We start from the raw sequence: 24,599 nt of genomic DNA on the forward strand, positions 1-24,599 counted from the left end.
CCTGCAATGTGCACACGGCTGCACATTCCTATAACCGGCGTTTTTCTATAAATTTCATTATTCAATACATATATCGGACTAGGCCTATAGCATAATTGTCCTCAATTTTGTGACGCTCCTAGACAAAGCTGGAAGATAATGATTTCCAGACAGTTTAATGAGAACCTAAATCTTACATTTAGCTGATTTTTCTGTCTTCATATGCAGTGCCTGGTAGTTGGGCTACATAAGATAGATCTGTATCTATTATATCTATTACTATCGGTGCAAGCCATGATGCAAGCATGATTGACATTCAGCAGACACGGCAGGTGAATACACATGCAAAGCGAGAGGAGTCACTTCGACCTACTTCCATCTTCGCGTGAACTCCGTTTTTTTAGACAGCATGAGAGAATAATGGAAGCATTTTAGCATTTCAGTTTAAATTTTTTTAAACCAGTCTCAAGTAATTGTTTAGATTTGTATTTTGTTGTCGATTTTGTTTCATGAATTAATTTTCTTCCCACCAGGAGTGGTCAGAAAATTATATTATGGGCTAGAGTCTGCTTTCTTTTTTCGGTTTTAAAATAATAACTTTCTAGCGTTCATTTTAATCATCTTATATCTCACAATATATTTTTATATTTTATGTCTCACAAGCAAAAGAGCAAAACAAAATAGCCTATAAAGCTTCCTTCTTAACAATAATTGTTCTAATTTTTGGTGTGCGTAGGTGACCATTTATGGGAAATGTAAAGAACGTAAGAACGTATAAAAGCAACTGATGCTAAACATGTTACGGTAAATTAACAGCAATTATAAATGTCCACGACATATCTCCCTATGTTTTCGTTATCAGCGTGGTCACAGTTCTATCTAAGATAATGTTTTTGTTACGCAGTTCCGGTTTACCAGCGATGTGTCATTGGCTGCAGTAGAGAGGGTTGAACTATCTTGACGTTCAGTTTTAGGGTTTCACTGCTGTCTGCCAGTACTATGACCTCTTTGACTGCACTGTGCTGAAGATGCCAAGATGGCTGCAAGCAATTATTTTGGCTTCACACATGGTGCCGGTCCGCAATACAGGTAATTCAAGGAATACCGGTTGGTGTCAGCGTGTCTATTGAATCCCGTTTATTAGCCACTGGTGTATAATGGTCGGTGTTGGTGTTCCACTGCGTGGTGCTGCTGCTGAGACTAGCCACACAGCTAGCTTGTTCCGCTAGTTCAGTTAGCTTGTGTTAGCTAGTGTTAAGCCAAATTCGCAGGCCAACTCTTCCTGACACGCTGCTTGACATTAGATGAACCCCAGTACGCTTATCTGCGGTTATTGATGTATCGACATTTTACCGCTTGAAATACTTTGCCAAACGTCAAACAATAAGTCCGTTATATCAAATATCACGCAACTGGTTTAGTTAATCGAGCTGGCTGCAGCTGTGACGGGTGATATTTTGGCCGGCGTTTAGGATTGCTAACCCCGGTCTAGCTGTACTGAAGGTCCTGTGCCTCACAAACGGTGCAATTGCTATTTGTAAAAATGACATGCTATTACTACAGGGACATTTCAATATATTATGTAAATGTAGAAGGCAGTGTGACAGGTAAATACATAAATTAGTTTTCACTGCGCTAAGTGAAGGTTTCCAGTTTTGTCTGGTATTTTGTTTTTGTTGACTAGCTCTCAAGTCAACAAACCTTCTCAGTACATGTTTGACTTCATGATCTAAAGTAGCCTACTTCTCCTGATCTGAGTTCATGGGTGACCAATCTTAAATTGTAATGCTAACTCTTGTTTGAACATAACGTCTGCAGTCTCCAGCAGACTGGATACTTGTGAAATAAATGAACTTATCGACTTTCATGCCAAAATCCTAAAAACAAAATAGTATTGCCTTTTGCCCATTGGCTGAAAAATTCCCAATATGACCTGACACACCCAGAGATATTAAAGGTCCCATGGCATGAAGATTTGACTTTGTGAAGTTTTTTATTTATTTTCTATTATCATTAATGAGTTTCCTAGCCTGCCTATGGTCCCCAAGTGGCTAGAAATGGTGATAGGTGTAAACCAAGACCTGGGTATCCTGCTCTGCCTTTTGAGAAAAACGAAAGCTCAGATGGGCTGATCTGGAATCTTACCCCTTATGAGGTCATAAGGAGCAAGGTTACCTCTCCTGTCTCTGCTTTGCCCGCCCACAGAATTTGTCCCACCCATGAGAAAGAGACATCATGGCTTTCAAATGAGCAAAGTGGCCGTTGGTCAAAGCCCCCCCTCCTCCTCCACCTTACCCCCCCCCCCCCTTCTCAATCACAACAGACTCAGAAATGGCATAGACTAAAGAAAGCTCATTTTGGGACTGGTTCTAATGGATGATATATTGCCCAGCTCTACAAGTAATTTATAATGTCTCACAATATGTAGTGTCATATCAGGAACAGGATCCAAAATGAGCTTTTTGGTCTTTCTACCACTAGCTGGTAAACTGAAACATTTTCTGGGAAAAATATTTTTCAACCATGGCCTATGGTGGCCTACCTCATTTTTTTGATTTCCCCTTGACGATTTTTAATTGCATTTGTGACTGCCGGGTACTAATTGTGGCCCAGCCCTATGTGTAGTTTTTTATAAGCCATTAATGAATGTAAAGGGTATTTCTCCATTTATTGTCCAAAACTTAAAATATTTAACATTTGTTTTGGTAGCAAGGATGTGTAAGAGCAGAAAAGTAGGTCAACAGCCCACTTTTTATTTTTCTTCTGTTTATTTTTTGGTGAAGTTTCTAAGTCTCCACAGCATGTTGCACTTATAATCCAATTATTACATTTTGGAAATACTTTGGAAACCAATTTCAGTTTGTATTAGTCAAACACATTTTCCCGTATACATTTTAATGTGCAACTGTTTTTTGTTTACACTGGAATTGTATATTTGTGTAAGGTTATATGCTGGGATTAATCTCAAAGCATTGTGAGTCTGTTCTTTTTTTTTTTTACATTAAAGCATCATTTAATTTCTGCCCCTTAGTTATTGTTCATCCAGACACTAAAGACGTAAGTAAGATGCTGATATCTTCAGTTACTGAAGTTGTCAGTTATTGCTGTCCCCATCCCAAACCATGCTAACAACCTGGCTGCTGTGGAATTGTCTCTGTAAGCTAATACACATTAGTCAGAAGTCACTGCTCAGTCAATCATTTAATATCAGTGATCACAATATTGTCCTCTGTGATAAATTCATCTTTGATAGATGTTTACATGTTGCATTCAATTTGTTTCTTTCTAGTTGTGCCTGTCTTTGGCAATGCTAGCGGCGTGACTCATGGTGGTCTGTTGGTTCGTTAGTCATCAGTCGCTCGATGCACCTACGTAGTCCAGACTGAAATATCTCGACAACTATTGGATGGATTTACGTGAAATGTTGCACTTCTATTCATGATGCCCAGATGATGAATCTTGCTAAGTTTGGTGATTCTCTGCCTTTTCCTCTAGCGTTGTCATAAGGTTAACATTTTTGGATTTGAAAGTGAAGTATCTCAAGAACTATTGGATGGATTGACAGGAAATTTAGTACGGAGCACTGACAGTCATGCCCCCCTGAGAATGAATGGTGATCATCACTTTGGCGATCCCACGTTAGAGTTTCGCTCAAAGCACCACTCTTCCTAAGTAGAAGACTCTTAATTGTGTTAAAATATGTTTATGAAGATGTCCAAAGAATCAGTTTTGAAGTAAACCTGCTTGCTTAACTTAATGCCCTTCTCCTCTCCTTCAGTACCCAGCCTCCCCCGGCCTACTCCCATCCCTCCACAGCCACTTACAGTGTCCAACAGGCTCCAGCTGTGGCTCACGCAGCAACCGCATCCTACTCTCCAGCTCCAGTCCAGGCAGCCCGGCCAGTGGTCACTGCCGCTTACCCTGCCTATCAGAGTCACCAGGCTCCCCCTGACTACGCCTACAGGCAGCCAGACCCTCCGGCACCCCCACAGCCCACCACTACACCACAGACGTACCAGGTATACTCGGACACGGTCAGTTGCTTTCTGCTTCCTTTTATGATACCCGCTTCTCAATTTCTTGTAGCATGATGTGGTCATATTGGATGTTATGTAAAGGCTTTTGTTTTGAGTCATATAATGTGACTTTTAGCCACTAAAACACGGGATTAAATGCTTTTTTGTAAACACCAGCAGGACAACTACAGCTATGGGCGCTCTGCAGCTGTCACGACCTATGACAACAAACAGTACTACCAGACAAGTATAGCTTCAGCTCAGAGGACACCAGCAGAGAATTACTACCAGACGGGTAAGTCAATTTACTTTTACTATAATGTTGCGTCCATCATTGTAATGGCTGAATGATTATTCAATATTAAAGGGAAACCAATTTTATACATAAAGGTCTGTTTATAGCTGTTGAGGAGTACTACTGCAAATGTGAAAAAAGGTGTAACTCTAGAGGGAACTGCAGGAAATCTGCTAAATTGTCTCCAGTGATGTTACCTGTGTACGCATTGGTTGGGGCTGAAGACGATAAGTTTGAAAATGGAAAAAAATCTAGAGGTGTTGAGTTAAAAAAGAAGTGATCTTACCAGACCTCAGTGGCTCGCTCCCCATCTCAGCATAAGGCAAGCGGCTTAGCTTACCCTATGATTAGCTACTATTAGCATAACACGCCAAAATAAATGATCAAACAGTCAATGGTTTAGTTGTAGCAGTCCTGATATTGTTTACTCTTATTTATTTATTTATTTGTGTGTGTGTGTGTGTGTGTGTGTGTGTGTGTGTGTGTGTGTGTGTCTGTGTGAAGAGAACGGACAATGCGTCCGTTCTCTTCTGCTGTCTGCTTACCTCATTCTAATGCCCTTCCTCTCCACCTCTACTCCTCCCGCTCCTCTTTGCCCCGTACCCTTTCCTACATCAGTAGGCGTAAAGACTGCTTACAGTCCAGCCCCCTCCACTGTGTACAGCCAGCCTCCTCCTCCCCAGAGGCAGGTAACGGCCCTGAAGCCTCTGGCCCCCTCGGTGTCAACCAGCTACAACATTTACCCTGTGTCCACTAGTGTCCAGCAGCCCCCCACACCCATTTCATCCTACACCCTTGGCTCCTCCTTTGGATCCACTGTTTCAGCCACCACTTACTCAGGTAACATAAGATAAGAAAAAAGATCAGTTATCCCAAAGGAAACAGTTGTGCCCAATGTGCGTGCTCTCTCTCTCTATCTCTCTCTATCTATCTATCTATCTATCTATCTCTCTATCTATTACAAATTTACTTCCACACAATAGCTGATGTATTTATTTCTGTTCTGCTCTAGTGCTAGTTGGTGAACTACTTTAGCTGTCGAGCTAACCGCTAACTCCGCCTTTAGTAAATGACTGCATATTGGTCAATTCTTAAAATTCATGTGTTTGGCTTGTGTCACAGATGTTTAGTTGGATGATAAATGTTTTCAAAAGGAAACCCCAGAGAGTCCAAGAGTGTCTGTGGTGGAGAGCAAATGTTTAAGCTGGTATTGAGTGGCCGGGACGGGTGTATAAAAATGTTAAATTTACTTTGCTAATTCAACACTTGTCAAAGACAATTTTGGGATTAACTTTATCCTTCTTTTCTTCTCTCTAATAACTCTCTGTCCTCACTCTATTCCTCCTGCTCTCTAACTCTCAGGCATTAGCTACTCCAATTATGACTCAACTGGCTACACCTCTACATCCACCCCCTCTTATTATCAGCCAGCCCAGCATACTCTCACCCAGCCGCAGCCTCCACTGCAGCAGCCCCAGCAACAGCCCCAACCCCCCATCCAGCCACCACCTAAGCAGCTGACAAGCTCTTCCTGGAGCAACTCAGGCAGCAACATGGTGACAGCTCCGACTGTAAACGCCTACAAAAAGCCCACGTTTCACCAGAGCAAACTGCAGAAGCCCAAAGGGCCTCCCAAGCAGCCCCAGCTCCATTACTGTGATATTTGCAAGATCAGCTGTGCAGGCCCTCAGGTAGGAGTTAATAATAACAAGGGACAAGACCGTATTATGTGTAAGCTTTTAACATAAAAGGTTTATTGTGTTTTGCAGTACAGAACTTTGAATTACACAAATGAATACAAAAAAAAACATAGCAGAACAAACATATATAATATATTTAAGACCAAAAACCAATGAAAATTTACATAAACGTTTCTTTATGTGCATTTGGAAACTTGAACTTGCTTACTGGTTTGATTTACTGCATCAGACGTACCGGGAGCACCTTGATGGCCAGAAGCATAAGAAAAAGGAGGCAGCCCTTAAATCTGGGGGCCAGACGGGGGCAAGCAATGGGCCCAGAGGTGTCCAGACTCAGTTACGCTGTGAGTTATGTGACGTCACCTGCACCGGAGTGGATGCCTATGCTGCCCATATCCGTGGGGCCAAACATCAGAAGGTTAGCACAGCTGTGATGCCGTATATTCAAGTGTTCAATATTTGTTGTTATTTTAGAAAATATAGGCAGCTGTAGGAAAAATTGACGTAACATTGTTGGACATGACCCCATCAGGGATTTGGTATGGGATTAAGTGTCATCAGCCTTAAATGGTTAAATCCCCCCTCTGTCTCTTCTTTGTCAACCTTGGAAAGGTGGTGAAACTTCACACCAAGCTGGGCAAACCTATACCTTCCACTGAGCCAGTGTTGGTGAATTCAGCTCCAGTTATCACAACCTCGATAGCTGGGAAACCTCCAGTCAACACATCCACTCCTGCCTCTGTCTCAACCACTTCAACGCCCACCGTGACACCCAAACAGGGGGCTGTAAACACCCCAGTTAAAATAACTGCACCAGTCAAGAAACCAGCTCCTCCCAAAATATATAACATTTGTAAGTTTGTTGAATTGTTAGATGATTTATGCTCACAAATGGAAAGTTTGGAGATTCTAGGGCTTTTTTTCTTTCTTTTAAAGCTAAACGAGTTCTTTAACAACAGTGGTTTTCTTCTGTGTGCGTTTGCTTGCTGTGTCATTAAATGCATGTTTATATTGACTGGTTTAGCTTCAGCTTTGCTCATCGGTATCTGTATCAATCTGTCTTATGAGTGTCAATGCAAGATAGAATTTAATTAACAAAATTAACGAATGTGACAACATTTTAACACATTTAAGTGTTGGTTAACACAATTAATAGTTTATCAATGGTTAATTACCAACCTTTGAACTAGCGATACATTTCTTATTTTTTACACACACACACACACACACACACACACACACACACACATACACATATATATATATATATATATATATATATATATATATATATATATATATAAAAAGAGGCATGTAGCATTAGCCTTCAATAAACTCTCTAATTTGTAATATCTTGCCTGTTGCGTAGCCAATAAGCCTGTCAGCGCTCCAGCAGCTGCAGTGACAGCAGCGGTGGTGGTGGCTGCCAAGGTGAAGGAGCCCATTCAACAGTCAGTTCAGAGGAGGGACCCTCAGAGTGACGATGAGGACGGTGACAGAGCTGGAGGCCAGGGAGACATCCAGCCAGTGGGACACGACTACGTAGAGGAGGTAAGCAGAAAATGAGGACAACCGCCGACAGTCGATCTGTATATTGTGGGACTGATATATGTTGGTTAATATGCAATTAAAAAAAAAAAAAAAAATTCTCATCAGAGCCAGAAAGCTCTGCTGCATTCGTGGTCATTCATGGTGTGTAACTTCCTAAACTTTGTTTGTTTCAGGTCCGAAACGTTGACGGCAAAGTAATTAGATTCCACTGTAAACTGTGTGAGTGCAGCTTCAACGACCCCAACGCTAAAGACATGCACCTGAAAGGAAGAAGGCACAGACTCCAATACAAGGTAAGTTAGTCAGAGCATCACTGAGTCGAGTCCTGTCTGACTGGTTGTCCAGAAAGAGATAATGAACAACGTTGTGATGCATACTCTTTCTTCGCTTCATCAACAAGTTACACAATCGGGTAATTTCAGCCACTAACTGACAAGGTGTAAGGTTAACTATGTCAAAAATGGGGCTTCTTAAAGGTGCCGTGTTGAGTTTTTTTTTTTTAACCAATATAGTGGTTTTCTATGTTGCAAACACGTGTTCGATTTAATACACAATCGTACCAATAGTGTCACACGATTGCACTGATCTACTGAAGCTACTTGGCGGTAACATGCCAAGATATGCAGAGAAGAAGAATGCAAGCTAGAAAACATGTACAGATGGAAGTAAACAATGCTGGATGTAAAATACTTAAATATCCTTTTTACAAGTGTTTCATGATGAAGGAAATGCACTAAACATGTTGTTAGACCTATAGAATACAAAAGATGCATTTTAGTGAGTAACACTGAATGTAAAAATAACTTGTTTAAAGAGCTGTAACAGTACGCGATGTGAAACCGAAAGCGCAACACTCCGATCCACAAACCTGCTGTGAGAAGGCAGAATCGCAACACACCCCTTTCAACTCCCAGAGTTATCCTTCCCGTCCAGATCACAAGACCACATCTCAAGTGGCAATTTAAGCTATTCTTTTTTCTGCTTGTGGAGAGCTAGGTGACACAAACCACATAGATATAGATAAGGACCGGCGAGTTAAATTGGCCGTCCTAGAGTACACCAGGCAGACGCACAGCTGACAACCTGGAGGTGTCTGAGATGGGCTCGGACATACACGCACGCTGTGGACATGTGTCAGTCCCGCGAGCGGTTTCAGGAGAGAGGCTGCATGTGTCCAACAATGCACAGAACATCTATACCGGTACAGGCCTACAGCTGTCCGTAGACACGGAGTGCGGAAAGTGTGTCAGGGCCTTCCGGATGGGTGAACTGAGACTCTTCTTGTGCTTTCTTTTGGAAGGCTGGCTGCCAAAAATCTCACCTTACTAGCCAATTAATTAGCCTGAGTTAAACACTAGCTATCAGCAAACACCAAACAGAAGGTAGTGGCTGGTGTGCGCACCAGACCAAATAGAAAGAATAGGATTACTTTAAGTTGTATCTGGACTAGTTTAGGATTTGGCCTGAGAATATGCATGATCCTGTGTGAACTGACATAACATTCTTCTTACATTTCCTTTAGATTTATTCTCTTTCTCTGTCTTTGTAGAAGAAAGTGAACCCAGAGCTTCCTGTGGAGATCAAGCCCAGTAACCGCGCCAGGAAGCTGCAGGAGAGCAAGCTGAAGAAGCAGAAACAGAAGGCGGTGCTGAAGAGAGAGAGAGACGATGAGCAGTGCTGGCACATGGAGATGAGGTCAGACTCATGGCCAAAGTTAGTAACTTAAACTTCATCCCACTTTGACATTAAACATGTTTCTTTGGTTGGCACAGAATAGAAAAAAATGCATTCATACAGTACATATCAGTAAAGGGGAAGTCCTAAAGCTAAACTGAGTATTAGTCTGACGCATGTACACATGGGGGAATTTATTGCCTAATTTAATACACTTTTTTTTTTCCTGCTTTATTGTCAATCACATCAGCTTTCTTGCATTTATAGTATAAATAAAGTTTCAACAGCCAAAGAAAGTTATATAAATAAGATGGTTGTGAGGATTTTATCATTAAAACTGTACAGCCAGATCAAGGACTAAATCAGTGCATGTCCCTAATGCACAAGGAAATGTTGACATACCAGGCCTGTGCTTTAATTGTTGCTTTACAAAGGGAAATGCAGTTTTTATAACCAAGGATCAACCAACAACTAACCGTACTTTTGACACTAAACCTCTGTATATTAATTATCTTATATCGTAAACGGTGGTTTGGAGCATATGTTTCGGTTAAGTGCTTATTTTTATGGTCTACTGTGTCTCGTAAATGGCAGCCATTACATTCCCCTGTAGGAGTATATGACTTTTAATGAATGCCATTAAAAACTTCTCTTGCAGGAGATATGAGGAGGACATGTACTGGAGGAGGATGGAAGAGGAGCAAATGTATTGGGGGGAGCAGAGACGCAGGATGGCGCCTCCACCGTTGATGAGCCGTCCTGGTATGGCAGTACCCCCTCTACTGGTAAGCACCACAGCTGCAGTTGTTTTCTGTGTTTTGTGTTGTATGGAAAAAAAATCTTGAATTCCAAGTGTGAGCAATCACTTTATTCCCTCCTTCCCCAAAAGACATGTGTGCGTCGGCCAGACTCTCCTGACGACCGTCACATCATGGCTAAACACTCGACCATTTACCCAGTAGAGGAAGAGCTGCAGGCTGTTCAGAGGATTGTCTCCCACTCTGAGAGAGCCCTAAAACTGGTGTCAGACTCTCTGCTGGAGAAGGAGACGCCAGCTGTTAATACGGCTGCTACTGAAGGAGGAGATGAAAAAGGGTAAAGAGTGACTTCTGGCAGATAATTCCGTTTTCTTTGGGCAGGATTGTAATAACAAGGATTAAGGTAGTTGAAACCAGGGTAACATACCTTTTATTTCTGAGCAGGTTATAGATAGATAGATAGATAGATAGATAGATATAAAAAGGAGATAGATGTTTGCTGCAAGCAACCCCAGTTCAGTTGAACTGTTTTTCTCTTGATAGTTCTGAGAACTCAGGACGGCTGCTAAAAGGTGTGATGAGGGTGGGCATCCTGGCCAAAGGCCTGCTGCTTCATGGGGACAGAAATGTTGAGCTCATCCTGCTGACTGCTAAGAAACCCACCATCTCTTTACTGAAGAACATCGCCAAGCATTTGCCCAAAGAACTGGAGGTAAGGAAATGTCGCCAGTTAATTTAGGACATTGGTTGAAGTTAAGTGAGGGAAGACTTGTTGTAAACTTGGAATTTACATTTTAAGTTTAAAAATATTTTATTTTGTTTTATTTCATGAGTGTAGTATCAATAATAAATTGTAAATTCTGACAAAAATGGGTTTCTTGCCACTTGTATCACTATTAGTCTAATCAGCCTTATGACATGTGTCCTGAGAGCTGGATACTGAGGGACTGAAAGGTTAAATATAATGGGAAGAATAGGTTTTTACTCTATATATAAAAAAACTAACAAATGAAACCTTCTGATAATTCCACTCTCATGTGTTGAAACCAAAATACCAACCCCCAAAAAAATTCTTCTGTCAAATCACTTCATCCTAGATGGGTTTCTCTCATATGCTAGAGCCTCCTATTCATCATTAGTGAACATACACAGCTGTCTGTTACAGTCAGAAATAACACAGCAGTTTGTATTTGTATGTATTAATGATTAGAATGATTAAAGTAAAATCAGTAGCGTTGACTTTGCCATTTTAGCTTGCTGTGGATATTTTTGTTTGTGTTTCAGAACTGCCACTCTGTAAAATTAATGGTTAGTAGTCTGTTTGTTTTTAGAGGACTTTTTTCTGCTACATCTTAGAAATACTGTTTGATTTCTAGTTGTTCACAAATTACTGTAATGCCCCTTGCCCAAAGAGAGAACTTTTTGCTGACATTTTCTCCTCAAGACAGAGGATTGCCACAGGGTACAAGGTTTTGATATAATTGCTCACTCTTCCTCCCTCCTGCTTTAGCTGTAATGAGTGTTGCATTAAAGGTGCTTTTGACTGATCTTTAGATTCACTGCCTGGTTATGACACCTGAATCCTACAGAGTGAGATGGGGCTTTTATCTTCTCAAACTGTCCCATTGCTTTCCTAAATATTACAATCACAAAGATTTAATGAACTGTTGTGAAATATATTTATCTTAATTTCACAGTCCCTGTGACTGAAGCTAAACTACTTTTGAGAGAAAATAATTTGCACAACCCAGAATTAAACACATATTGTAAAAGTATTGCCCTGTAACCACGCAAAATAAGGCTATTATTTGCCCCTACACCCCTCCTCCTCTGTAGTGAGTAATCCCAAGTGTCCTTTTAACCGGCAGACATTTTCTGAAGATCAGTATGAGGTGCAGGCTCACCCTGAGGAGGCGAACATCGTGATATTTTCAAGCAAGGAGCCCAAAATGCAGGTGACCATTTCTCTCACCTCGCCGCTGATGAGGGAGGACCCTGCTACTGAGAAGGAGAAGCAGGCAGGAGGAAAAGCGGCTGAGAAAGGTTAGAGAAGCCAAAGCTTTCAGTACCAGACGACCAAATGTAAGCAATGTGTGTAAAAAAAAAAAAAAAACTTGCTCCATCCTTCCGACTTCAAAAAGCCTACATTTTTAGGCTGAAAAGCTCTTACAATTTCACAAAATGAGAGGTGGGACTTGTAACCGAGGCCACATTTATACTACTTTTATTCTTTAACCCCTGAAATAAGTTTTAACTTGCACATTCATTTGTCCCACTTTTTTTTTTATTTTCCCCATATTTTTTGCAGCTACAGTAGTCCCCGATTTCTTCATTTCTTTATCACAACATGGGAATCAAAAGCCGGGCTCTCCGACCTTTCTGTGCCACTAGGGTGTGTGTTTATCTTGTGAACACATGCTCAGACAAAAACTTTGGGAAACTATAATAATAGACTGAAGGTGATGATCAATGTTAAGATAATGCCCAGGGATCATACTGTGGCATTATCAATGAAGAGGTGTTGGAGTGTCATTTTATCGCCTCGCAATGATCAGTATTTGAAATAATAAGATATTTATTAGTAAATCCATTATCCCCCCCCCCCCCCCCCCCCCCCCCCCCCCCCCCCCCCAACCACCATTAACAATAAAGGTACATTTCAAGATCATTGTGTTGCCAACACTCCTCCACCTGCTCTAATAACTGTCAGTATTTTTATGTGTTTTTTTTTTCCCATTTAGAAAACATAGTAGAAATGTTATCTGTGGCCGTTGTCTTATATTTTGTAACTTTTGTTTGGGTTTGTTGATCAGTGCCCCTACTTCTGTATCAGCAGACCTAGGCAAGCCAATGACTGATCTGAAGACCACACTTATTTACGTACCACTAAGAATAGAAACATCAACTCCAGGTTGCCCATGTTTATTAAGCTTTTAGAGGAACCCCCATTTTCATTTTCAGGGGTTCACATGCTGGTAAATCAAAAGTCCCCTCTTTAAGAGGCATGATAAACATGGGTCTTTGATTCTAAGTGGTATGATAGTGTAGACTTCAAAAAAGTGGCTTTGTTTTTGTTATGCATTTCCCCTGTAAGAATGCTAATGTAATCTGCTGTTGCTACAGTTCTAGTCAACATTGAAGTGTGGAAATTCCCAAGGCTGATCTTGAGAAATATTCAACGTCACAGTCATCAGGAACCACATTGAATGTTTTGGACAAACCTGTCATTTGTAATTTGTAAGTGACTTTAAAGCCTTGTAAATGTCTCTTACATTTGTCCTTAAACAGCCGAAAAACTATTTAATTAACATCTAAATCCAACACAGACACAAGTATTATTCTTTAAACAAACACAACTTTGTAATTTACCATTTTTAGTACTACTAATTAGGTTAATCTTTGGCTTTTTCATGTAGATCTGACTTTATAAGTTTGCTTTTGGATGTTGATATTGTCTCTAAATATGAAGGCATGAAGGGAACGAAGTACCTTGCTCATGTGCCCTTATCTGCTTAAGAAGTTTCCTTTCAAACATCATCGCAGAGGAGTAACGGGAACCATCACTATCTATGCAAAGTAGGGTCAGTCAAATGATGTAGAATGAGAGCATCAAAAGGGCTAAAGTTGATGTTTCATAATCAAAAGTTGTAGAAAATCAATTTTTGAATCTGAAGCTCAGCTGCTCAAACTGTTTGAGTCCGGCTCTTGTGCAGTCAGAAGCAAAGAACCAGGAAATCCACCAAACTGAGTTTATTATAGAAAAGGCTCCAAGTCTTAATATAAGTCAATTACAAAATAATTCCCTGCATAAAATGATTTAGTGGTGTGAAGGAAGCCAAATCTGACATGGTTTAGACTTTTTTTTGTGTTAATTGTGGGGAAGATATGTCAAAAGATGGGGCTCAATGATAAGTTCCTGAACTGGAGAAATTTTAGAAAATGCTTTTAGAAGTGTCGAGTGATAAGACAGCACTATAGGAAGAAGGAAACGAGGGGTTGACGTCGTAGAAATTGTCGTCTTTAATGCACCTTTCTCAGAGCACACACTTTGACCTTATTACGTTACAGCAGGAAAATTAACAATTGCTCTGTTTGGTTTTAAGTGTCCACACCAGTGAACAAGCGTGCTCAGTACCAGTAAATGGACATTAATCATGTTTTTAGTCACCCTTTAGTTTAACAAGTCAAAATGTCTCTTAAGAGAAAGATGCACTCAGGCAGATGGTAATGGTGTCCACAATTAAAGACACTATAAAATCAATAGGTCTTCTGTAGTCACCTTTAAACTAAAAATTAAATATAAACTCTACCACTCTTCTCTCTGAGATTTTCCTTATTTTTTGCACGAGTTTTTGTGACCTCACACTCAAAGAATACCTCGGTAATCGCGTGAACTTCCATATTCAGTGGTCAAATGTTTTCTCTCATATTTTCCTCTCATTATTTTTCTCACAAAACAAACCAAAGAGTCTGAAGGAAATGTCTGGTCATATGGACTACATCGACAGTAACAACACTTACTATGTGTTAGTCATCATTTGGGTTTTTGCTTTAGTTTGAGTGTGAGTCATGAGCTTGTGCATGTTATCGCCTCTAGGTGTGGCCGAGAAGGACCCCACTGATCTTCTGAATAAGAGAAAATGTCTGGAATACCTGGCTTCTCTCCGTCACGCCAAATGGTTTCAGGTAAAAGCACCAAATGCTTTTGAAAATGTCTTAAAAACAATGTAGAATAAAGTGCACAAAAATCTTGGTAGGACTTGTTTCAGCTGTATGATAACTATTTCTAAAATCAGGACTTGTTTCAGCTGTATGATAAATATTTCTAAAATCAGGACTTGTTTCAGCTGTATGATAAATATTTCTAAAATCAGCAAGCACATGCAGTCATCATCTCTTCAGTTGTTAAGATTTCTACTCCCAAAACAGGTTTATAGTTTTGAGTAAAATCACAAATGTTTTTACTTTGCCTTTTTTCAAACACACATTTAAAGTCCCCAGCTAAATTGTATAGTGATATTGCCAGAATTCCAATTTATCTAAAGAAATTCAAAAATAATAATCCAACTATTTTTTTTTCTCCCTCTCTGAAGGCCCGTGCCAACGGGCTGCAGTCTTGTGTGATCATCATTCGGTTGCTGAGAGATTTATGTCAGCGGGTCCCCACCTGGGGGAAGATGCCCGGCTGGGTGAGAGGCTTCACCTGTCTGTTTTGTTTTGACTTTTTGATTTTATTTTGATTTTATTTTTTTGGGGGGTGATGTGCATTCAACCTTCTCCTAATAAGGTTTTATTTAATGTGTGTGTGTTGATTCCCTAAATTGCCGTCCTCTTTTTGTATGTTTGTCTCTCCTGGTGCGGTCTATTTGAAAACAATAACATAAACGGTATATTCACATATTGTACGTTCACAGCTCTATCAGCATTGGGTCAATGTTGTATCTGCATCTTGTGTGAAGTAACTTTTATACACACCAAATATCTTGACAAGGTTTTTTTTTCTATGAAGCGTCAGGACTGGTCGAGGACTACTGTTGCAGCTGTAAGCAGTCCAACAAAGTGCTGAGATGCACAAACACACTGTGACGCGCTCAAGATTGTATTCTAATCATTTATTCCTCCACACGTAAAATACAGCCAACACCACAGTTTACCGAATGTATAATTACTTTATCAATATCAAGTGTGTCAGTGCGGCGGTCAACAGAAAGGGTTTGCTTTCTGCAACAGCCCAAAAAACACAGGTAAACGGGTGAAGCAAACAAATATGTTATCACTTCTGCTCAATCCAAGATGAAAAAATTCCCAATACCTCCAATATAAGTGCACAATATAATAATCAATTAATAATATCAATGAGTCCATAAACAACATACAATGTGTGGCTTCCACAACTACCAATAAGGTAGTACCAATACTTCAATCCAGTGTCTGAAGTGTGTTCTCCATCCAGGCGATGGAGCTGCTGGTGGAGAAAGTGATCAGCAGTGCTGCAGGCCCGCTCAGCCCAGGAGAGGCCATGCGCAGAGTCCTTGAGTGCATATCCACAGGCATCCTGCTACCAGGTCAGGAAATCCTATTAATGAGATTTGATCACATGTAATATTTTACAGGATACAGAACTTTTATGACTACCGAGAAAAAGTTGTTTCATGTCATTTTCTTATCTACCGTGCCTCCTCTGGTGCTACATAATCAGCTTGTGTCAAACTTGAACTTTTTAAAAAGATTTACTATTTACCGCCTTGGATTAAGTAATTTCTATTACTACGCATTCTATTAATTACAATACATACATGTTAACTTGTTTCCCCTCCCCTTCTCAGATGGACCAGGGTTGATGGACCCCTGTGAGAAAGAGACAACAGATGCTTTGGGAAGCATGATGCTGCAAGCCAGAGAGGACATTACTGCCAGTGCACAGGTACCCAGACACAGCATGTATGTCATGGCCACAGAAAAGTCTAGGTTCTGATGGAGTGGAAGGTGTGGATTCACTTTTAGTAACTGGACAGCATATTGGGACAAACTTGTTTGTTTTGGGTGGATGCTTTCAGTTATGAGTTAATGAGCCAGTATTTAACTGTGGGTAAAGACGGCAGCCGTGCGAGGTCAAGCTAATGAGCTTGGTCAGGGTTATTTGTGAAACCACCACCAGAACCATGCACATTTAATATCAAGCCTCAACGATCAGAAGAGAAAAGAGACGACTGTTAAAATAACGCTATCCACGGTGAAGCTGGTAATCCGCTTCTGAGGGACAGCTGCGGGGAAAAGGAAAGGACCACATCCTTTCGTTGCATGTTATACTTCTCTCTCTCACCTTGTTTCCTGTGTCCCTCTATAACGCTGCAAAGCAACATTTCTCATTCCTGCTTCTTCTGGTTCCAGCATGCTCTGCGACTGCTTGCTTTCCGCCAGATCCATAAGGTCCTGGGCATGGAGTCTCTGCCGGCATCCAAGGCCAGCACTCGCAACCGAAAGCGTCGACGGGACGGCAATGAAACGGGTGAAGGGGAGGGCGAGGGCAAAAAAGACAAGAAGGAAGAAGCAGAGAGTGCTTGACCTCTGCCTCCAGAGTGGAGGCCTTTGCTTGTTGGTAGACTGGTAGAATGTCACAACTTTCAACTTTTCTTATCTTGAAAACAATCTTAACACGCAGCTATACACATATGAATATAACTGACTGTACATGTTACATGTCTACCCTTGAGTTAAGAGGAGTAATGTGTTGGAGGGAGAAAACAGAAGCTTAAGAATCTGTACTGCAAATCCTTCTCGTATAGTAATTTCCCGCAGATTAAGTGTCTTTTAAAGTTTGCAGAGAAAATTGGCTTGATGAGAAATCATGAAAATGAATGATTGCATCATTCCATTTCAGTATAATTGCACACTGTAAGTGACCACTCCTCTCGTTTATTCACAATAGTTAAACCACCATCAACTACAGTATTGTTTTATAAGATGTTGCAAGCCTCCAGTTAAATCATCAGCACCTTGGCATGCTTTTCTCCAGTAGGGTCAGAACTGGACTGCTTGAGTCAGGACTTGCTGAACTAATGTTGGTACATGACATTTGTACACTCAACTATTTTTAAGTCCATGTTCAACAAACAAAAATATATGGCTTCCTGTTTAGAAGCTTTGAAACTGAAAGAGATCACAGATTACTGTTTAAGATCTACCTACGTACTGTACTGCGATTGTCATTGTGCCTAAGATATACCTAAAATAGTGTGAAGGTCCTTCCTGAAAAAAACACCTGATTCAACATTTCCTTGTCATGCATTTTGAAATTGTGATAGGTTTGAGTTGTGAAATTCTTGAATTCTTCCGGAAAGGTCTTGCATCACACCTAAAATACGCCATACTACACTAAAAATAAATTTCCCTTGAAAACATGTCAATAAGGTTTTGCAAGAAGTGTACAAAGAGATTATCTGTTTGGGGAGGTTTTTCTTTGGAGGTCACTGGAAAGTAAATCTGTCTCTTGAGGAGAGAGAAGTCTTATGTAGTCTGTAGCATGCTGAGCGAATGAAGCACTTAAGAAATGACAATGTTACTGTATGCAGCCATAATTTAATAATTTGAATAATATCCCTGGTAACCTTTTTTTCCTTCTTCCAGAGTATGGTTAGCAGAAGAGACAAGCTTTAGTAGGACTGAATATCTACTGTCATGTAGTCCTTTGACTTTCTTCCTTGTGCCTGCATCATGTTGTGTATTACAGAGTAAGGGGTACATTTGTGTTGTTTTTTTTGTCACGTTAATATTGTAATGAAATTATTTCACAAAGATGTAGGACAGGGACAGGACAGTTGCACAACTCTTTGGCTTAAAAGTTGATGTGATGAGAGCATTATTTTGCTTTTAAGTTTTGATTTTCGTTTATCAAGAGCATCATATAAGTATTGCTTATTTTATTTCTGAAGGATTTTGCAATCTATTTTGTATTGTTTAAATGGAAAGTGAACGTTGCTGTCCTTATATGTGAATGTCTTTGTAGTGTTGCCTAAAATTAGGGGAAATATATTAAAACACTTTTAAGCCATTTGTATCCTGGGTTGTGTTGTCTCTTCATCACTGCAAATTCTAAACCGATGCTTTCTACAACGTGAAACACAATTTTTAACAGAACACATGTCCCCTACAGCGTCACTTCTCGCGTCGCTTCATGAAATATGAACCGCATTTTCCAAAAGCATTGAGGAAGTGGTCCGATAATGTCAGAGCTCACTCCACAGCACCAGTACATTTTTGTGGAATGAGTACCGACAGTATTTAATTTGTAGGTTCCCGCCAAGGAGTTTTAATGAAGAATTTGGAAATAAAATGTCACCGCTGTATGAGACAAAGATGATTTCGAAGTCTTCTTGCAGTTAAGGAGCCCAGCAGTCCTGAACAGGAAACTGTCAGCATCTGTCCAGAGAGACGCAGGTACTGAAAGATTCATGACGACAAGAAACAGACGGAACAAGCTGTCTAGGGCGTTTTTATTTATGCGACAGGAGCAAAGCTGTCCACATCCTGCTATAACCGCTAACAAATAATTTAGTTTTTATTGTATTTTTGGATCCCTGTTACCTCGGTAACAGCTACTCTTTAGGTCTCTTTTTAGGCCTTCATTAATTTTTATTATGGTTTTATTTGCTATGGTTATTGTTCTGAGACATTTCTCTCATTGACAGGTGTTCAACACTCCAGCCCTGCTCATGGTAAAGGTATGTACTATCATTCAGAGCACCAAAATAAGTAGTTAGCTTTATAGTATAACAATAGGAGCTTAAATCAGTTCCCTTCATCTCTGATGTTGTTTTTTGGTAAAACATGGGGCTGTTGAGAATTGATAAGGACATAAGAAAGGTTTTTACTTTACTGAGCCATAAAACACTGAAAACATTTTAATGGCTGTGTGGTTGAACACTGTGATATACAAGTTAGAAACAAATATAAAACTAGTTTTACTACTGCAAAAAAAAAAAACATGACAAGTTTTTATTTTTCTCCAAAAGTTATGAGACCGAAATGTTGCTGCATAACAGAAATGACTTATATGATTTATGATAAAAAAACTGAAGTCTGAACTACAGTCTGAAGTCATTCAAGACAGCTGAATATTGTTAGAATAAAATGTAACAGGCTATGAGAGGGTTTTAAACCGAGTTTAAGGTGTTTCGTAATTTATTCAATGTACAGTTCTCATTGGTCCACCATGGAGCATAGTCTTGTGAGTGCAGTTCTACTCACAACAGTACTCACGTTCTACACGTGAGTACTGTAGAAACACCATTACTGATTAAAGGATAAAATTGGGCAATGTTATAGCTAAGGAAAAAGGTTTTTCTTTCCACGTTATTTTGGGGGGCCCTAAATTCCCAATGATTTCTGACGTAGTTTCTTGGTAAGACTCATTTGATTTGGCAGAGATTATAGCTAAACTAGACACATTGTGAAATTGGTACACCTTAAACTTAAACTTGGTTCTTTTAGTCAGTGCTGCTGAACATGCAAACATGCAATTTCTTTACTGACAAGCAAAGATAGGTATCCAACAGAAGAATAACTTTAATGATTAATGAATCATCAAAGGTATTTACTTGGGTTTAAATGAAACAGTTCTTTAAAGATAATTTCTAGAAATGAACAATGACTAAATAACAGCTTTGTCTCTATTTTCCCGATTATTAAATTTACCAAACTAAATAGTTCTTTAAAGGAAACTTCAAGAAATCATAAAAGGGATAATGTATTTGATCGGGTCATTATTGCACATTGAACTCTAAAAGGATAATATTATCTTACTTATTACACAGCTACTTACGAAACAAATGAATAAACTGACTCAAATTATTGACATAAAAATGATTTTATTGATAAAAATGGTCCTCTAGAGTCTATTATCAGAATTGCATACATAGCCGTAATTGACCAATCCGAATCGAGAGTTCCACAAAGCCTTGACATGATAGGTAATAACAGTCTTGTAAATAAACCATAAACAATATTTGTCATGTTTAACTTGTTGCTTATATACAGCCAGCCAGTATTTTAACATCCATTATTTCAGACAGACACTGAGGTGTTTTAAGGCAGGTGCCTCTCTTATTATTATAATTATTAGTAGTATTATTGTTATGCTCCTGCAGATGAGTTGGGCTGCCAGTACACAGTGTGTAGCCAAGGGGGACCACAGGAAACCAAAACCTGGAGAACTGACTTTCTACAAAGGAGACATCCTTACTATTGTAGACATAAGCACGGTACTGTCATGTTTAAAAGCAGCTGTAGATAGTGTTTGGTCGGAGTCCTTGTGTGTTTTTTTCTTCTACCATTTGACCCAAGACTTTGCTCTTTACTAGAAGAAGGGATATTACAAGGCCAGACACAACACCACCGGAGAGGAAGGACTCATAAATGCCTCCAATGTGCGTGAAAGAGAAGCTCTGCGTGTCGACCCCAGCCTCAGCCTCATGCCGTAGGTCTTCTCTTCCCTTCAGTTTTGTAGTATTTTTGCATCAGTAGAACACAGCCATGTTTGCATACAATAAACACAAGTAGTGTGACTATCACATGGGGGCACACTAGTTTCTGACTTTAGCTGCTGCCTTGGTCAACCTTGAAAACGCATCTTGTGACTACACAGTGTGTGTTCAACGTGCAAACAAACACTGTCAGTATTAATCACTCCAACTTCCTTTTCTGGTGTATAAACTGCTGACATGTTTTCACCTTCTGTCTGCTAGAAAAAGATTTTTCAGACTATTTCTTACATGTTTTTTTTTAATGTGTGTCACACTGTGCCGTCCTTAACTAGTTGGTTTCATGGGAAGATCTCGGGTCCAGACGCGGTGTGTGAGCTGCAGCCGGCCGAGGATGGCCTGTTCCTAGTTCGAGAGTCCATCCGCCATCCTGGCGACTACGTCCTGTGTATCAGTGTCTCCGGAGATGTCATCCATTACCGGGTCATTTATCAGGACAACAAGCTGACCATTGACAACACACAGTATTTCTACAACCTCATTGACATGATAGATGTAAGAGGCTCTTGGTTCTTGCTTAGATTCAATCCAAGTTGTATGTAGTAGTATACTACTGAGTAGTATTGTGTAGGGGACAGGAAAAAATATAGCTACAACATGCACAAAATCTCTGACGATCTTTCATGTAAAGGTGAAAGGAAAGCTAAACATATTGCTCCAAGACTAAATGTACATTATGCAGCAAGTTAGCGTCATGTAACAGATCCACCGGTACTTTCTCACTCAGAATTCAGAATAGGGATTTCTGGCACACCTATTTCCAAGGGGCATAGGCAAGAGAAGAGGTAAAAACTCCAGCAGCGCTTTATAAAGCATTGTATTATCAAACAACCGCATTGTGTGAACAAAACGTTTCAGCTTGTGGCCTTCATCAGGTTTATCCAAATGAAGCCCACAAGCTGGAACACGTCGGTCTTATAATAAAGTAGGGCTGGGCAATATATCAAAATATATTGATATGAGACAGCTGAAGACATTAGAGAGGGGGAAATGACATGCAGCAAAGGGCCACAGGTCAGATTTGAACCCAGGCCTGATGCATTGAGGAGTAAACCTCTATGTATGGGGGCCCGCTCTACCAACTGAGCTATCCGGGCGCCTGGAGTGTTGGTTTTTTTCTAATGAAAGTTTTGTTGCTTTTTCTGGTACTGACAGACTCAGAATTTTACTTAAAGTGTCTGACAACATTATCGATCTCAGGACTTCACTTTTTGTCCAAAGACAGCGATGTGGAGAGCGGAACTTAAAATGTTGACTCTATGATGGCACTAGATTGAAAAAAGGTGTCCTTGCATGGAGTACCATCCATTAGTTTTTTTACTAAAAACCACCAATGTCAACCTCATGGTGGCGCTGGTCAGAAAAAGTCAGGGGATCAGTAAAGTTAGTAGGACCCATCCTCTGGGGATCGTGAATGTCTGTTTATACCGATTTACCAAACCATGGCTAAAAGTCATTCTAATGTTCACACGTATGTCGTAACTTGTGACGAGGTGTCACAAATAGACACTTCCTCATCTTAAGGGGATTGGGAACCAAGGCACTGATACATGCTATATTTCTAGTTGACATGTTTGTCAGCCTTATAACCCATCAGCATAACTGACCCCAGTGTAAAAATACATGATTAATTTGTCAAAATTAAGCAAAGACTGGAAAACACATGAAGCACAGCCCTTTTTATGGTTTATCTTTACTTGGCCTGGTTGGCTGCGTTATGCTTTGCTGCAGTGAGGTTTGTAGATAGGCTCCACAGAGATGGCCAGCTTCCGTTCAGCACTGTCTTATCAGCGAGCCACAGATGGCGTAAGGCCTGGGTCAGACCGGCTGGTATACTCCTGCAAGGAAACAGAGGGAGGACATCTAGATGTATATTTGGGATATATCATGTTATAGATGCTCTTTTGTCTCAGTGCTGGCAGACTGCTTACAATCTTAAACCAGGCTCTGATGTGTCACTGTATCATATTTCACTTGTGTAATTTATTTCAGCTGTCGATATAACCTATATTTGGCTATTTAATGAGTGAAACTGCACCACAAAATGTACGTATAGATACTCTTCAGTTCCAGTTTAATGTCTCTGTTTCCTTACGACAAAACAGAAAGCTTCAAGGGGCAGTGTTATACTCACTGTTATTTTTGTCAAACCACAGGCTTTACACTTCCTGAGTTCTACAGAAGTGTTAGTTTCAATGAGCTAATTATTCTCTTTAGACCTAGACAAAAATAATAATTCATTATCCTTGTGTATGTGGCAACCTTTACACAAAGACTGTGGAGAATGGACATACCAAAATGAAATTACAGATATAAAAAAATAATAAAAAAACACATATCTGCTGTTGTTGTCAGGGCTCGGCTGTATAAAGAAAATCAAATATCACATTATTTTTAACCAAATACCTCAATATCGATATTGTAGGGTTGACAATTGTTGCTTTCACTTAATATTTACACAATGGGATGTGTGATAAATAATCATTAGTAAAGTGGATATAATAACTAAGAAATTAAAAAAAAATTAAAAAAGCTAGAACAGTCTGGTAAGCTCAGAAAACTACATCCACTTACTGTAATGCAGCCTTTAAAACCAGGAAAAGACAACACTCATATCATATGGCAATATCCAAAATCTAAGACGATGTTTAGTCTCATATCACGATATTGGTATTTTATGGATATATTCCCAGCTCTAGTTGTTGTGTGATTCCATCTTTGCAGTTTTACTCAAAGAACAAAGGCTCCATCGCTTCAACTCTTCTGAAGCCCAAACGAAAACAAGGAACCAAGTCAGCTGAGTTGGAGCTGTCTAAATGTAATGTCAAGCAAACTTTAACAATACAGATCACATTTAATAATAATGATTATGCAAGTATGTAGTGTTATGTGTCAGGTTTACAGTTCATGTCCCTCTCCTCTCCAGCTGGATGGTTGCTGGACATTACGAAGCTCAAACTGGGAGAAAATATTGGAAATGGGGAGTTTGGTGGTGAGCTTGTATTTGATTTGACCTACTTTCCTCATTATCGTTGTACCCTCACAACATTTATAATGAAAAGTGTCATCAAACCTTTACAAAAAATAATAATTCTGTCTTAGTTCGTACAGATGTATTTTGATGGGCAATTACTGTGTGATTCTCACCTCCAGCTGTTTATGAAGGAGACTATATGGGCCAGAGGGTGGCAGTAAAGACCATTAAATGTGACGTTACAGCTCAAGCCTTCCTGCAGGAGACCACAGTCATGACGTGAGTCTGAAGATTCCCTAAAATTGAATGTTTTCACATTTTGTCCAAACACTTGAAGAACTGCAAATGAATTAATAAAAAAAAAACAGCCTTTAATGAGTTTTCTCAATGAATTGCTTCCAGGAAGCTCCAGCATAAAAACCTGGTGCGATTGTTGGGGGTCATTCTTCACAAAGGTCTTCATATTGTCACAGAGCTCATGGCTAAGGTACGAATACATCATTCAGCAGTGGTTATCATTTGGTAAACAAAACTTGATTATACTAACGACTGGTAACAAGGAAAAGAAAGGTAACAGTGAATGAATAGAAAAATGCAGTGAAGCAGAAGATAA

The 24,599-nt window shown here is 39.9% G+C and overlaps 2 protein-coding genes across 7 annotated transcripts in view; both read left to right on the top strand.

Moving 5' to 3' along the window:
* The first annotated feature begins 913 nt into the window (after positions 1 to 913).
* On the top strand, positions 914 to 18,524 carry zfr2 (zinc finger RNA binding protein 2). Of its 5 annotated transcripts, none has more exons than XM_034881531.1 (19): positions 914 to 1,068; positions 3,758 to 4,013; positions 4,173 to 4,290; positions 4,909 to 5,130; positions 5,653 to 5,981; positions 6,220 to 6,408; positions 6,603 to 6,843; positions 7,360 to 7,541; positions 7,715 to 7,834; positions 9,091 to 9,236; positions 9,874 to 10,000; positions 10,105 to 10,310; positions 10,517 to 10,685; positions 11,842 to 12,016; positions 14,571 to 14,659; positions 15,067 to 15,162; positions 15,927 to 16,038; positions 16,300 to 16,397; positions 16,865 to 18,524. In XM_034881531.1, exons 1-19 carry the CDS (start codon positions 1,016 to 1,018, stop codon positions 17,036 to 17,038), a joined length of 3,102 nt encoding a protein of 1,033 aa, XP_034737422.1. In that variant the 5' UTR covers positions 914 to 1,015; the 3' UTR covers positions 17,039 to 18,524. The 5 variants fall into 5 exon arrangements, with proteins under 5 accessions (XP_034737422.1, XP_034737420.1, XP_034737423.1 ...); XM_034881529.1 differs by having other exon boundaries at positions 4,176 to 4,290; positions 9,091 to 9,254; XM_034881532.1 differs by having other exon boundaries at positions 4,176 to 4,290.
* A 143-nt stretch (positions 18,525 to 18,667) lies between these two features.
* matk (megakaryocyte-associated tyrosine kinase) overlaps positions 18,668 to 24,599 on the top strand; it is an 11,671-nt gene continuing 5,739 nt past the window's right edge. Inside the window, exons 1-9 of one of the 2 annotated variants that reach the window (XM_034882007.1) lie at positions 18,668 to 18,910; positions 19,162 to 19,194; positions 20,620 to 20,733; positions 20,833 to 20,948; positions 21,288 to 21,507; positions 23,737 to 23,830; positions 23,939 to 24,004; positions 24,166 to 24,265; positions 24,389 to 24,473. In XM_034882007.1, coding sequence (XP_034737898.1) covers positions 19,186 to 19,194; positions 20,620 to 20,733; positions 20,833 to 20,948; positions 21,288 to 21,507; positions 23,737 to 23,830; positions 23,939 to 24,004; positions 24,166 to 24,265; positions 24,389 to 24,473 — 804 coding nt within the window. In that variant the 5' untranslated portion in view covers positions 18,668 to 18,910; positions 19,162 to 19,185. The remainder of the gene's footprint in view (positions 18,911 to 19,161; positions 19,195 to 20,619; positions 20,734 to 20,832; positions 20,949 to 21,287; positions 21,508 to 23,736; positions 23,831 to 23,938; positions 24,005 to 24,165; positions 24,266 to 24,388; positions 24,474 to 24,599) is intronic. The other variant, XM_034882008.1, reaches the window with a different exon arrangement.

Source organism: Etheostoma cragini, chromosome 9, assembly GCF_013103735.1.
Source record: "Etheostoma cragini isolate CJK2018 chromosome 9, CSU_Ecrag_1.0, whole genome shotgun sequence".
Classification (NCBI taxonomy): Eukaryota; Metazoa; Chordata; class Actinopteri; order Perciformes; family Percidae; genus Etheostoma; species Etheostoma cragini.

Coding starts and splice junctions, on each gene's coding strand:
- zfr2 (XM_034881528.1), top strand. CDS start 1,016: ATGGCTGCAAGCAATTATTTTGGCTTCACACATGGTGCCGGTCCGCAA. Junction 7,542..7,714: donor GACACGACTACGTAGAGGAG/GTAAGCAGAAAA, acceptor TGTTTGTTTCAG/GTCCGAAACGTTGACGGCAA. Junction 7,835..9,090: donor GGCACAGACTCCAATACAAG/GTAAGTTAGTCA, acceptor CTGTCTTTGTAG/AAGAAAGTGAACCCAGAGCT.